General features: G+C 40.4%; 1 protein-coding gene across 1 annotated transcript in view; it reads right to left on the bottom strand.

Moving 5' to 3' along the window:
- LOC145505031 (cytochrome P450 2J2-like) overlaps positions 1–15,534 on the bottom strand; it is a 39,746-nt gene that overhangs the window by 9,819 nt on the left and 14,393 nt on the right. The window contains exons 3-7 of the mRNA XM_081486708.1: positions 12,914–13,063; positions 12,366–12,526; positions 9,875–10,051; positions 8,030–8,171; positions 3,471–3,658 (exon numbers count right to left, since the gene is read on the bottom strand). Coding sequence (XP_081342834.1) covers positions 3,471–3,658; positions 8,030–8,171; positions 9,875–10,051; positions 12,366–12,526; positions 12,914–13,063 — 818 coding nt within the window. The remainder of the gene's footprint in view (positions 1–3,470; positions 3,659–8,029; positions 8,172–9,874; positions 10,052–12,365; positions 12,527–12,913; positions 13,064–15,534) is intronic.

The following is a 15,534-nucleotide window of genomic DNA, read 5'->3' as shown; positions in this document are numbered from 1 at the left end:
AGAGACAACTTGCAGCATCAACAATGCATTTGGTCCAGGAACTGCTAATGAATATACAGTGCAGTGGTGGTTCAAGAATTTTGCAAAGGAGATGAGAGAGAGTCTTGAAGATGAGGAGTGTAGTGGCTGGCCATTGGAAGTAGACGACTGTTGGAGAGCAATCACTGAAGCTGATCCTCTTACAACTACATGAGAAGTTGCTGAAGAACTCAGTGTCGACCACTCTGTGGTCACTTGGCATTTGAAGCAAATTGGAAACGTGAAAAAGTTTGATAAGTAGGTAGCTCACGAGTTGACCGCAAATCAAAAAAAAAAATCATTTTGAACTGTCATCTTTGCTTATTGTACACAACAACAAACCATGTCTCAATTGAATGGTGATATGTGACAAAAAGTGGATTTTATATGACAACAGGTGATGACCAGCTCAGTGGCTGGATCTAGAAGCTCCAAAGCATTTCCCAAAGCCAAACTTGCACCAAAAAAAGGTCGGTCACTGTTTGGTGGTCTGCTGCTGATCTGATCCACTACAGCCTTCTGAATTACAGCAAAACCATTACATTTGAGAAGCATGCTCAGCAAATCAATGAGATGAACTGAAAACTGCAATGTCTGCAGCTGGGATTAGTCAAGAGAATGGGCCCAATTCTTCTCTATGACAACAACTGACTGCATGTTGCATAATTCAAAAGTTGAATGAATTGCACTACAAAGTTTTACCTCATCCACCATATTCATCTGACCTCAGTAGCCAACCGATTACCACTTTCTCAAGCATCTTGATAAATTTTGGCAGGGAAAATGCTTCCATAACCAGTAAGAGGCAAAAAAATGCTTGCCAAGAGTCCCAAAGGACAGATTTTTACACTACAGGAATAAGCAAACTTATTTCTCATTGGCAAAAATGTGTTGATTGTAATGGTTCCTACTTTGATTAATAAAGATGTGTTTGAGCCTAGTTCACTTCAGTTCAGTTCAGTTCATTCGCTCAGTCGTGTCCAACTCTTTGCAACCCCATGGACTGCAGCATGCCATGCCTCCCTGTCCATCACCAACTCCTGGAGCTTACCCAAACTCATGTCCATTGAGTCTGTCATCCATTGGATGCCATCCAACCGTCATCCTCTGTCGTTCCCTTCTCCTCCCACCTTCAATCTTTCCCAGCATCAGGGTCTTTTCAAATGAGTCAGTTCTTCGCATCAGGTGGCCAAAGTATTGGAGTTTCAGCTTCAGCATCAGTCCTTCCAATGAATATTCAGGACTGATTTCCTTTAGGATGGACTGATCGGATCTCCTTGCAGTCCAAGGGGCTCTCAAGAGTCTTCTCCAACACCACAGTTCAAAAGCATCAATTCTTCGGCACTCAGCTTTCTTTATAGTCCAACTCTCACATCTATACATGACCACTGGAAAAACCATAGCCTTGACTAGATGGACCTTTGTTGTCAAAGTAATATCTCTGCTTTTTAATATGCTGTCTAGGTTGGTCATAACTTTTCTTCCAAGGAGTAAGCGTCTTTTAACTTCATGGTTGCAGTCACCATCTGCAGTGATTTTGGAGCCCAGAAAAATAAAGCCAGCCACTGTTTCCCCATCTATTTGTCATGAAGTGATGGGACCACATGCCATGATCTTTGTTTTTTGAATGTTGAGTTTTAAGCCAACTTTTTCACTCTCCTCTTTCACTTTCATCAAGAGGCTCTTTAGTTCTTCTTCTCCTTCTGCCATAAGGGTGGTGTCATCTGTATATCTGAGGTTATTGATATTTCTCCAGCAATCTTGATTCCAGCTTTTGCTTCTTCCACCCTAGGGTTTCTCATGATGTACTCTGCATATAAGTTAAATAAGCAGGGTGACAATATACAGCCTTGACGTACTCCTTTTCCTATTTGGAACCAGTCTGTTGTTCCATGTCCAGTTCTAACTGTTGCTTCCTGACCTGCATACAGGTTTCTCAAGAGGCAGATCAGGTGCTCTGGTATTCCCATCTCTTTCAGAATTTTCCACAGTTTATTGTGATCCACACAGTCAAAAGCTTTGTCATAGTCAATAAAGCAGAAATAGATGTTTTTCTGGAACTCTCTTGCTTTTTTGATGATCCATCGGATGTTGGCAATTTGATCTCTGGTTCCTCTGTTTTTTCTTAAAGCCTAGTTACAATGATTTGAGCCTAGTTACAATGATTTAAAATTCACAGTCCAAAACAGCAATTCATTTGCACCAAACTAATATAGGAAAGCAATCATTGCAGGAATAGCTGCTATTCCTGGTTCTGCTGGGCTGGTGACTAAGGGATGGACAATGCAAAATTTCCTCTGGCTTTGCCTTGAGATTGTCCCCAGGCACAACACACACAGAGCAATTTAGACAAACTAGAATGGATCCACAGAGGCTCACCAAGGTTGTGAGAAAGGCAAGAACTGTAAATGTGCAGTGTACAGAGAGGACACTAGGGGGCACAGGAGAGCTGTCATCTGAGATCCTCAGGGTGGTGGGCAGAGTGAGAACAGAATTTCCTTTGGCAGGACAGGGAATTTAACGGGGACCCACTGAGAAATATTTCAGGGAGACTCTTTTAAAATCAAAGGAAAGCAACTCCTGTGGAGAGAACATGCTGTAGTACAAAAAAAGATGAGCCTGGGAATCAGAACAGTTCCGTTTCTGGAACCCAACTCTTGTCACTGTAGCTGACAGATCTTATGCAAGATTAATTAATTACTCTCCAAGTCCCGGCTTTCAGATTTATAAAATGAGATAACGGACTTATTCTAAGGACCGATTCACACATTTTGAAATAACGTATATAGTCCGCAGTATATAATCACTGCTTAAAAAGCATTGGTTCCTCCTTTCTCTCCTATCCTGGTATTTAATACTGCACATACTTGGATTGCTTTCCCTTGTGAGGCAGTCCCATCAAGGGTCTGTAAGTCAAAGCTAGAAAAACACCTGTGGGGATAGTATGTTAGAAACACCAGAATGAAGGTGATGTTGGTTCAGGTGGTCTCAAAAGTCCCTCATTTTTCAACATTCCAGCACTGCAAAGCACAATTGTCTAAAATAAGTCTAGTAGGTCTCTATCTTGTGAGAAGCACTCCCAAGGCAAAGGAAACGACCTCATGACAAAGTCTGAAATTGAGAACTGCTGCCTTCTGTATCCCCACATAGATTTACAACTCACGTCACATAGTAAAACACTGAGAAACCTCATAGCAAAGAAAAGCCTGGTTTTGCCTAATCACAGCTGACCTAGGAATTCCCCCTCTCTAAAACACCTGTTAACATCCAGTTGAACTAACTTTCTAAGCTCACACTTAGGGAACAAAACTAGTATTTCATCAGGCATAATATATTTCTCTTCCCATGTAAGTAACTCCCTAGGATAAGAATGCTTTTCCAATTGAGATATTCCCACCATTTACAAATATGAGCTTGGAGATCTGAGGCTGTTGGTGTGAGCCCCTAGTTACCTTGGGCAGGTGGTATCCAGCAAGGGTGGTGTCGACTGTCACCTCCCGGGGCACGTTCAGAGGGAGGATGTTCCCCATTCTCTGCACCTCGTGGATGACAGCGTTGGTGTAGGGCATGGACTCTCGAGCGGCTGTGCTTGGTTGTCGTGACTTGCCAAGCACTTTATCGATTTCAGCTTGGACTTTTTCTGGAAAAGCACAGAAGGTTTCATTATTCTATTTTTCTGTAACTTTCCTAGAGGCCAGTTAAGCTAAGGGATGGAATAACCAGGATCAAAAATGCTAAAGGAGTATGTCAAGGCTGTATAGCATCACCCTGCTTATTTAACTTATATTCAGAGTACATTATGTGAAATGCTGGGCTGGATGAAATCAACCCTGTGTATTCATTGGAAGGACAGATGCCTAAGCGCAAGTCTTTTGCCCACTTGATGCAAAGAGCTGACTCACAGAAAAGACCCCGATGCTGGGAAAGATTGAGGGCAGGAAGAGAAGTGAGCGACAGAGGATGAGATGGTTAGATGGCATCACTGACTCAATGGAAATGAGTTTAAGCAAACTCCAGTAATTGTGAGGGACAGGGAAGCATGGTGTGCTACAGTCTATGGGTTGCAAAGACTTGGACACGGCTCAGCGATTGAACAACAACAACAGAAAAACTAAAGCTATAATACGGTCTCTGGACAACCTCCTCAGGGAGGTATGTGAGTGGGAAGTGGGCCCTGGTGTGAGACAAATCTGGTGGCAAATTCTTGCTCAAAACTAATCCTGCTGCGAGTTCCTGGAGCTCTTTGAGCCTCTGGTTCCTCTTCTTATTAGTGAGGATGAATCAAGTTTCACCTTTAGGAATTTTTAGATTTATATCAACTGATTTAGGGAAGCATCCAACAACAAAACCCTGTTAACAATGCCCCAATATTTGTTTTCCTCTTTTTCTACAATAATAAATATTTGATCTGGATACCTGGTTCCTCAGCTAAAGACTACATTTCCCAGATCTGCTCATGACTAACTTCTGGCCATAAGAGTGTAAGTAAAGGGGATGTTTAATACTTGGAACATGCCCTAAAAGGAAAGGGATGTGCTTCCTCCTCCTCCTCTTCCTGCTGGCAGAAAGGCAGCCATAGAGGTGAGCCATCTGTGAGTCCCAACAAGGGTGCCATTCTAGATACAACAGAGCAACACACGAGAAGCAGTGTAGACCCCAAAGGGCTCTGCAGAGTCTAGCTTAGAGTTTCTGAATTGAGGGAAAAATGAACTCTTTTTACTGAACATTTAGAAACTATTAAAATTGTGGTAAAATACACATAATATATAACTTACTTAACTTAGCCACTTTAAAGTGTGTGGTTTAATAATGTTAAGTATATTCACATCGTTGTATAACCAATCTCCAGAAATTTTTGTCTTGCAAAACCAAAACTATACTCACTGAACCAGAACTCCCATTTGCACTAACTTCAGGCTCTAACCCTGGGGTCTAACAACCACCATTTTACTTTCACTTTCTATGAGTTCAACTGTTCCAGATACCTCAGATGAACAGAATCATATAGTTTGTTCTTCTTGATTGGATTACTGAGTTTAGCATAATGTCCTTAAGTTTCACCATATTGTAGCATGTGTCAAAATGCTTCGTTTTTAAGGATGAATATTTCATTGCATTCCACATTTTGCTTATCCATTCATTCACTGATAGACACTTGGGTTGTATCCACTTTTATGCCATCTTAAGCCATTATTATTTTGGAGCCTTTTATAGGGAAGCTATAACTATGTCCTAACTAGGTGGCTTTTAAACTTAAAGAAAACCCTGTAATTCACAGTTGTTTAGTTGCTAAATCCTGTCTGACTCTTGTGACTCCATGGACTGTAGCCCACCAGGCTCTTTGGTCCATGGAATTGCCCAGGCAAGAACACTGGAGTGGGTTGCCATTTCCTTCTCCAGGGGATCTTCCCTACCCAAGGATAGAATTTGCGTCTCCTGAATTTGCAGGAGGATTCTTTACCACTGAGCCATCTGGGAAGCCCATAATTCACAAATAAGTGCATTTTACAAGTGCATGACTCAGGACACATAAACAAAAATAAACACACACATATAAAACAAACATTTATTCATCTATTTAAAGAAAAAAAGTTTCATGAAAAAGCATTATCCTCAGTACACAGAGAGCACTCTGATTTTACTAATCTATTTTTTTTTTTAATTTAGGGCAAAAATTTGGTCTTGATTTACTAAATTGACTCTATCTCCTATTAATGAACTTTTACCCACAGTTTGCAAAAATGTATCACAATAGTTTCTATTCTACATGTGCTTAAACTGTTGGGGGGGGGAGCTAGAAAATGAAAAATGATTGTAACAGTCATTGTCCTTGAAAGGACTACAGTCTCTGGGGAAGATATATAAATAACATGTTATAAGCAAATTAATGGAGGTTCATTAGGTCATCTTTAAAGAAAGGAAATGCTAGTATTTTCCCAGAAGTGTGGAGAAACACTTGGAGGCTATGTTGAGTAGACTCTTCAAGCATAGCTAAGGGTTTACTGTATAAAGAAATTAGGGAAATACACTCTTGATTATTCTTCTAGGGAACAGCAGGTGTGATGGTCCAGAGGCACAAATAAGGACAGTGAAATTAAATGACCTGTGACTTACTGAAGCCCCTATGCGGGCTGGACAGGTGGAAAAGAGGCACAGCAGAGCGCAGGATATACTAGACGAAGGACTGTGAGCATTGTCTACAGGGTGCTGGAAGACACTACTTGAAAAGGAGGGAAGACTGCTCCCAGATTTCATATGTGAGTGGAATGGAGCTCCTTCCTGGAACTCACCACAATGTCAGTGGACTTCACTGTTTTCCCCACTGGACAGTGAGTTTCCTGAGGGCAGGGGCTCTCTGTTACATCTGTGCTATGTGGACCCATCCCAATTCTGGCAGAAAACTGAAGAAGGCGCCCGTTCTCAAGTCCACCTGTCCTACCTATCTCTCCATCCTAGCATGCTATCCTCTGGCCCTACTTTTGGACAGTGTTCCAGGAGGCCCCATTCTTTTCTTCTTTAAAAAATTATTTATTTTTAATTGAAGGATAATTGCTTTATAGTATTGTGTTGGTATCTACCAAATATCAACATGAATTAGCCATAGGTTTACCCATGTCCCCCCACATGTGAACATCAATCCCACCTCCCACCCATCCCACCCATCCCACCCATCTAGGTTGTTACTGAGCCCCAGTTTGAGTTTCCTGTGTCATACAGCAAATTCCCATTGGGTATCTATTTTCATATGGTATTATATATTTCCATGTTAGTCTCGCCATATATCCCACCCTCTCCTACCTCCCCTCCCAGCCATGTCCATAATCTGTTCTCAATGTCTGTGTCTCCACTGCTGATCTCCAAATAGGTTCATGAGAACCATCTTTCTAGATTCCATATTTATGCATTAGTATACAATATTTTTCTCTTTCTGATTTACATCACTCTGTATAATAGGCTCTAGGTTCATCCACCTCATTAGGACTGACTCAAATGCATTCCTTTCTATGGCTGAGTAATATTTCATTGTATATATGTACCACAGCTTCTTTATCCATTCATCTGTTGATGGACATCTAGGTTGCTTCCATGTCCTAGCTTTTGTAAATAGAACTGCAGTGAACACTGAGGTACATGTGTCTTGTTCAATTTTGGTTTCCCCAGGGTATAAGCCTAGTGATGGGACTGCCGGGTCATATGGTGGTTTTATTCCTAGTTTTTTAAGGAATGTCCATACTGTTCTCCATAGTGGTTGTATCAGTTTACATTCCCAACAACAGCACAAAGGGTTCTCTTTTCCTCTATACCTTCTCCAGCTTTTATAGTTTGTAGATTTTTCGATGATGGCCATTCTGGCCATTTCAATGATGGCCATAATGAGGTGATATCTCATTATGGTTTTGATTTGCATTTCTCTAATAATGAGCGATGTTGACCATCTTTTCATGTGTTTGTTAGCCATCTGTATGTCTTCTTTGGAAAAATGTCTGTTTAGGTCTTTTGTCCACTTTTTGATTGGGTTTTTGCTTTCCTGTTATTGATTTATATGAGCTGCTTATATATTTTTGAAATTAATCTTTTGGCAGTTGTTTCATTTGCTATTATTTTTTCCCATCCTGAGGGTTGTCTTTTCATCTTGTTTATAGTTTCCTTTGCTGTGCAAAAGCTTTTAAGTTTAATTAGGTCCCACTTTTTAATTTTTGTTTTGATTTCCATTATTCTAGGAGGTGTGTCATAGAGGATCTTGTTGTGATTTATGTCATAGAGTGTTCTGCCTATGTTTTCCTCTAAGAGTTTTATAGTTTCTGGTCTTACATTTAGGTCTTTAATACATTTTGAGTCTATCTTTGTGTATAGTGTTAGGAAGTGTTGTAATGCCATTCTTTTACACGTAGCTGTCCAGTTTTTATTGAAGAGCAGCAGCACTTATTGAAGAGAACTTCTTTGCCCCATTGTATATTCTTGAGGAGGCCCCATTCTGACCCAGCCTAGGCCCACCCACTGACGTGCTCACCTTGGATTTCAGGGTACAGGGCCATGTAGAGCAGCCCCCAGCGCAGGGTGGTTGAAGTTGTCTCTGTTCCAGCAAAGAAGAGGTCCAGGGTGCTGTAGATAAGGTTTTCTTCATGGAAAGTTGAAGCAGCATTGCCCTTATGCTAGAAAGCACAGTGATTATTGATTTATTCAGGTGGTTCTTAGTTACCACAACACACGGGGCTTCATCCTAAAGAGAACATGAAGGAGAGACTGCCCCAGGAGAAATAACTTTCCCTTTGGCTGTCTCATGAGGCAGAGATTTATTACTGGAATATGATTGCCACTAGTGCTGGAAGCTTTTGTTAGCTTTGCTGGACCAAAAAAGACAACTAATTTTTTTACATCCATGATGAGGCAGAATCTATTATTACATTGGCAAACAGCCTTGGGTTCCAATATTAGTGACACCATTCACTATTTGTATGACTTGAGCAAGTTAATAAACCTTTCTGTGCTTCAGATTCCTGTTCCACAAAACAGACATAACAATACTCACCTCTTAAGATGGAATTATGAATTATGTGAGAGGAAAAGGGCACATAGCAATTCTCAACAAATGTTTGTACCAATAACAGAAACAATAACTGAATTTCTCTACAGTGCAATAATTCTCATATCTTCCCATTAATCCTTTCCTTTTAGGTTAAACTTTTCTGATTCCAACAGTCATTCCTCATGGCACTCCAGCATCTTTACCACCTTCCTTCAATGTGTCAATGTTCCTCCCTGTGTGGTCCCACACCTGCATATCTTATAGCAAGTGAAGTCTCCTTCTCATAAGAGAAATCAATGTTTCTATTAATGTTATCACAATAAGGTGAAACGAGAGGAGTTGGAAAGAAATCCATTCTGCCAACTCTGGGAATGAATAATCTGACAGGTCAAAGATGATGACACCAATGCAGTGATGTGTTTACCAGAGGGATGACTATGGCAAAGGTTTTACATCCCATTTGGCTTTTTTCCTGCTTCTTTCCTATAGTAATATTGAAAAGTGGATGACATAGTGATGAGGGAGGAAGGCAAACGTCTCTCCCATCTGATGCTAAACTCTGGCATCTGACTCAGATTTACCTGTGTTCTGCAATGGGGAGCTGGGGGAAGCGGTAGGAGACTGGGCATTGGTCCAGCTAATAATGAAATAATACTTTTTTTTCCTTTTACATACAGGTCCTTCAGGTATGGGTAGAGAATGGATTATGAAAAGGCAGTATTTGGTCTTTCTAAAGTCCTTAAGCCAAATACTGTTAAACCTCTGTCTTTATTTCTAATTGTCCCATCAATTTTGAGTTAATGTTATTCCTACATTCTGTGAAGTACTGCCTCTATTTTTCCTCCCCCGTGGTAGGCTGGATAATGACCCCAAAAGAAGTCTATGTCCTTAACTCTAGAATCTGTGAATTTTATATGGCAGGCAGAACTCTGTAGATATACTGAAATAAGGCTCTTGATGGGAAAATTATCCTGGATTATCCCAGTGGGCCCAATACAATCACAAGAGTCTTTAGAAGAGGGAGGCAAGAAAGTCATAAAGAGATGTGAAGATGGTGGCAGAAAAAAATGCTATATTGATGGCTTTGAAGATGGAGGAAGGGGTCATGAGTCAGTCAAGGAGTAAAGGCAGCCTCTAGACTCTGGAAAAGTCCATCAGTAGTTTCTTCCCTAGAGCCTTGAAAGAGCCAGTACTGCCCCCACCTTGACTTGATAAATGTTGGTTGTTTTAAGCTACCAGTGGTGACTTCTTACACTGGCAATAAGATATTAGAATCCCTTCATTTGATCTTTAAGAACAATGCTCAGGAAAAAACTCAGGTTTCCTCACCTTTTCTGTCTCCTGGAAGTAAGCATCAATGAAGTCTCTTGCTTCAGTAGGATTCCAGTCTCTCTTGTGGTTTTCAATCATACGGGCAACAAACATTTTCAGTTTCCCCCAGTTACTGAAGAGCATTTGGTGCGGACCCGGAAGGAAATTCATTATCCTTGGAAAGACATTGTAGAGCTGTTGGAACAAATAAAACCATCATGGAGAAAAGGGGGGTGACATTTTTCTACTTCTTAAGATAAGTCCATGGGGTTGCAAAGTGTTGAACATGAGAGCGACTGAACAACACACCAAGGAAACCATATTCTTCTTCTATCTCTTTTATTTACTTAAATTTAATCCTTTGAGTCAACCTTGACTCTTTTCTCTCTCAACCGTCTTCTTTTCCCTCTGGCAAAGCATTTCAACTCTCCATCCAAAGTAAGACACTTCAGACCAATTTTCACCACTCCAACTGCTTTGTCATCCTAGTACAAAGTACTAACATTTTTTATCTGGATGCTGTAAAGCCTCCAACAGGTTTCCTGATTCTCTCCTTAACCCCCTTCTCAGTCTATCTTCCACTGAGCTGCCATAGAGATCATTTAACAGTTTAATGAGATCATTTCACTTTTTGACTCTCAATCCTCCAATGACTTTCCAAGACATTTAGACAGACTCTACATGATTCTCCTGGCTTGGAGCTCTACATGATCTGGCTCCTCACCCTCCTGTCGCCTCCTCTCCTATCACTCCCTGCCATCTTGCTCTCTCTTACTCTTTCCAGTCCAGCCCCATTCATCTCTGTGCAAACATTAAAAAAAAAAAAGGTTATTGTTTAGGACTTTGTATTTGCTATTTCTTTCATCTAGAATGGTTTTCCTCTGAAATCTGTGTAACTCCAGTTCCTTAATGTGCTGCTCAAATGTCACCTATTTGGATCCGTCTTAACTGATGATCCTACAATTAGCAGCATTTCTGGAACTCTCTTCCCATTCCTTTATTTTGTTTTATATTTTTCCGTGACAATTGTCATTCGTATGTGTGTGTATATATATTTGTGTATATTTGTAAAATATGTATGTTTATCTATGTATATGTATCTAACTATGTATCTACATTCCTATGTATCTAAATATCTATGGTAAACACATATGTGTATTTATTTGTCTGTCCTCACTATAAGGTAAGCTCCATGTGGGTAAAACATTTTTTACTGAAATACAGTAGTTTTTGTATATATTTTTTCTAATAATATATGGTAGAAAATAGATAGCATAAGGTAATGGAAAGTTGCCTAGATTTCAAATGTGATAGGTATGGGTTTGACAATGAGCTCTGTTTCTTTCTAGCTATAGTACTTTGCTAATGGTAGTAATAGTGATGTGATCTGTATCTACCTAAACTAGCTGCTAATGGGGGCAAAGGTTATTTTCATGATCAAATGACACGAGATCCATACCACACTTAACACAGAGCCAGTGGAACACTCTGTGGCTTTGTTTACACATTCCCATATCTGCATGTGTACATCAGGATGATCCATTTCATCTTTAAAAAACCCTATATGCGAGACAGAATAAGAGACACAGATGCATAGAACAATTTTATGGACTCTGAGGGAGAAGGTGAGGGTGGGACGTTCTGGGAGAATAGCATTGAAACATGTATATTATCGTATGTGAAACAGAACACCATTCCATGTTCGATGCATGAGACAAGGGCTCAGGGCCGGGGCAATGGGATGACCCAGAGGGATGGGATGGGGAGGGAGGTGGGTGGGGGGTCCAGGAAGGGGAACACATGTAAACCCATGGCTGATTCATGTCAATGTATGGCAAAAACTATTACAATATTGTAAAGTAATTAGCCCCCAACTAAAATAAATAAATTTATAAAAAAAAAAAAACTGTTGTAAAAAAAAATTAATTGAGATAAAGTATGTATAGTTGTCCATCAAAGTACCTGGTCTACTTTGGATCTCTAAGAAATGCTTTTTACCCCTGCCCTATTGCCCTCTCCTAACCTCCCAGGATTTCTGTTCCTTGGGAACAGTCAGCCTGGTCTCCACTGAAGTCCTATTATTGAACTCAATTTTCCAGTAACTAGTGCATATGTGAGCAGTAGCATCTAACTCTTTGTGAACCCATGGACTATAGCCTGCCAGGCTCCTCTGTCCATGGGATTCTCAAGGCAATACTGGAGTGGGCTGCCATTTCCTCCTCTAGGAGATCTTCCCAATTCATCTTCAGTGTCACCTGCATTGGCAGGGAGTTTTTTGTTTTTTGTTTTTTTTTACCACTGAGCCACCTGGGAAGCCCTCTTTGTCTATAGTCAATGTTCAACAATGTTACATAAAACATCAAATTCAACAGACTCATTTCAGACATGTTTGTCAAAGTCAGTTTTAAACGGTTGTGTTAGCTTAAGAAAAAAATAAAAGGAAGAACCCATCTCTGTCTGACATTCGCTCAATGTCCTTCTCCAAGATAGGAAGTAAGAACTGCCTCACCTGGCACCACATTGTTGTCTCTAGGTATGTGACCTCATCCAGCAGCCTCAGCAGCTCCTGGAACTGATCATCCTGGTAGTCAAACCGCTTCCCAAAGGTGATGGAGCAAATAATATTGGAAACGGCATTGTTGATTTTGAAATGAGGGTTGAAAGGCTGTCCTGGAAGCAGAAGAAGAGATAGAGACTTCAGATTGGTTTGTTCCTATTTTCTGGAGTATATTCTACATGGCATATAACACACTGACTACAGAACTATATCTGAAACTGTGGTCCCAGCACCCTACACAGGTCTGACACACAGCAAGTACTCACTCAATGCCTGGAAGTCAAACTGATGACCAGGATTTAAAACCAATAATGAGTTTTATACCCATCTTCTTCTTAACACTCAAGCTCCATAACGGCAGTTCACGGTTAGCTATTCACTTTTATCCTCTAAGCACCCACCACAGTCCTGGGCTTAGGACAGACATGTAGGTATTGATGAGCATCTGGTTAGTGAAAGCATGAACCACAGTCCCTGCACCTGTCCTAGGACCTGCTCACCGTTCTCCTCTCCTATTGCCTGGATGAGGTAGGCAACTTCTTCCTGTATGTGTCCCTCTAAGCTTTTCCTTCCTAAACCAAAGTTCCTCAGAGCTGTCAGGGAGAATCTTCTTTGCTCTTTCCATATGTGGCCATTGGATATGATCAAGCCTGGGAAAAAGAAAGCCACCATTATGAAAAGAAAGTCAACAAGACCCATGAGGAACAATGTATCAGATGGAAGGAAGGGGAAGGGCTTTAAGGTGTTTGAAACTATTCAGAGAAATAATCCCAAAGCAAAGGATACAATGGTTAGCATTTACTGATTACTCATAATGGCAGACCTTTTAGCATTTTTAATGCATTATATAATACTCACAGAACCTCTTTTGAGGTACATCCTATCATAACTGCCAACCCTCCCAACAGTTTTGTTGAAAAGGAAACTGCGGTGTAAGAGAAAAAATAAACTCTGCAATGTCACAGAGTTAGCAAGCAACTGAACAGGATTGAAATTCAAGTCTGTCTGACTCCAAAGTTCATTTTTGATGACTTGTCACATAAATATATGTAAATATTTGTATCATGCAACATACTAAGAATGCACTTATGGATTAGACAAAGTCCATATTCATAAGGTAAGTTATTTAGGAGAGATCTTTTCTAAACCAGACCTTAAAAATAAATGAATCACTCAAGAAAGCATGGAAGAGTGAAAAATCTATGCAGAGTGGACAACACAGGCAAAGAAAAAAAATCCATCTTTGTGTGTTCAATAAACGATCATTTACTTCGTAACACAGGTGAGGTCACCATCCTTTCATTTCTTCACTTCCAGAGCACCCTTCAACTCACTCTCATATCTGACTTTGGCCTCCACTATGACAAGGACATGACCTTCCCTGCTGTCCAGTCCAGGATCCTTTTCAACCTCACCATCATGTGTCAGCAGCATGAGACACTTCTTTCTTAAAACACTCTCTTCCAATGGTGTCCAGGACACCACACTCTTTAGATTTCCCTCCTTTATTCTCTGACCACAAAGAAATTCCTGTATCTTTTGTTAATTCATCTTCTATTGAATTTTGAAAGACTAGGTCTGAAGTCTTTTCTCTTTATTTATGTTCCATTTTGGGGGAAATCTCATTAGTTTCTAAAATTTTAAGTGAAATCTACTGATAGTTAATATCTATTTCTGTCCCTCAGCACTAGACACATATACAAGTATCTGCTTGACTCTGCAGATTTAATTGCATTTCACACTCAGCATATCTATAACTGAATTCATTATTTGCTCTATAGAACTCCCCAGGCCAGCCAACACCTTGTCCTCTTCCACATGTCCCTTCTTTCCTTTACCTACTCATTTGGGTGTCTACCTCAACACCTCATTCTCCCTCTGGCTGGGTCATCATGTCCTATTGGATTTTCCTCCTGAGAAACTTAAATACATGTATCTTCACAGTCACTCTCCTGGTTTAACCTACTGGACTGCCATTTCTTGCCACCTCCGTAGTCCAGGCCACCACCTCTTCTCACCTAAAATGCTGCAATAGTCTCTTGCTCCCTTTATTCCATTCTTCACATTGTAGCTTAGAGAAGTCTTTAAAATGTACCTTGTAAGTATGATGATCCCTTTCTCTACTGAAACCATGCAGGAGCTTCCATTGTTATTAGGATAAAAAGCAACATCCTTAACTTGCATGAACTATTCCTGTTCAAACTCAGCAGCTTCATCTCCATTTAATCCCTGTGCTGCCACACTGGCCACCTTTCAGTTCCTCCAGTTCAGTGTCCTTCTTCCCACCTCAGAGACTTTTCATACTCCATTCCATTTACCTGATAGTTTTTTCACTTTAGTATATTAATTGTCACTGTGTTAGCTTTTCCTGAGTCTCAGGATATTGATACTCCTAAGAAGTACATCACGCTCTTATCTTCGTAACACTAAGGTCTTAAATTATTAGAGTAATTGATATTGTTTTCCTGAATGAAATGTAAGTTACAGAAAAATAAGGACTTTGTCATTCTCCTCACTGTTCTGTCACTGGTGCCTACCACCAGGCTTCATATGGCAAATAAACACAGTGAATGGATGTAGAGTTAATGGGTAAAATATTTCAAAGAGAAATTGAGAAGCACCTGAATAATATGGTGCTTTGGTAGATTATATTTGAGTTTTTCATTTAGATTTTTAAATGCATAAATTTAATAATCATTTTAAGTATTTATGCTAAGCGTCTCTTTTTTTCTTTTCAATAATTTTATTTATTTATGGCTCTGCTGGGTCTTCACTGCTGCGGGCTTTTGTCTAGTGGGGACAAGCAGGGGCTACTCTCTATTTGCAGGGCACTGGCTTCTCATTGTGGCGGTTTCTCTTTTTGCGGAGCACAGCTTCAGTATTTGTGGTGCACAGGCTTAGCTGCTCTGCGGTATGTGGGATCTTCCCAGAAAAATCCATGTCTCCTACACTGGTAGGCAGATTCTTTACTACTGAGCCACCAGGGAAACCCCAAACCCTTCTAACAAAAATGGAAGGCTCGAGATATCTTGTAAGGCACAGCCTTAACAACAGATCATAAGAAGCTAGACGCAGGAAGGGATCACTTAATCAGGAAGAGGAGGAAGCTGATCCACATCCA

This window comes from Giraffa tippelskirchi, chromosome 5 (genome assembly GCF_054371585.1).
Source record: "Giraffa tippelskirchi isolate mGirTip1 chromosome 5, T2T-mGirTip1v1.2.pri, whole genome shotgun sequence".
Lineage (NCBI taxonomy): Eukaryota > Metazoa > Chordata > Mammalia > Artiodactyla > Giraffidae > Giraffa > Giraffa tippelskirchi.
This window is presented reverse-complemented; position numbering and strand designations above follow the sequence as displayed.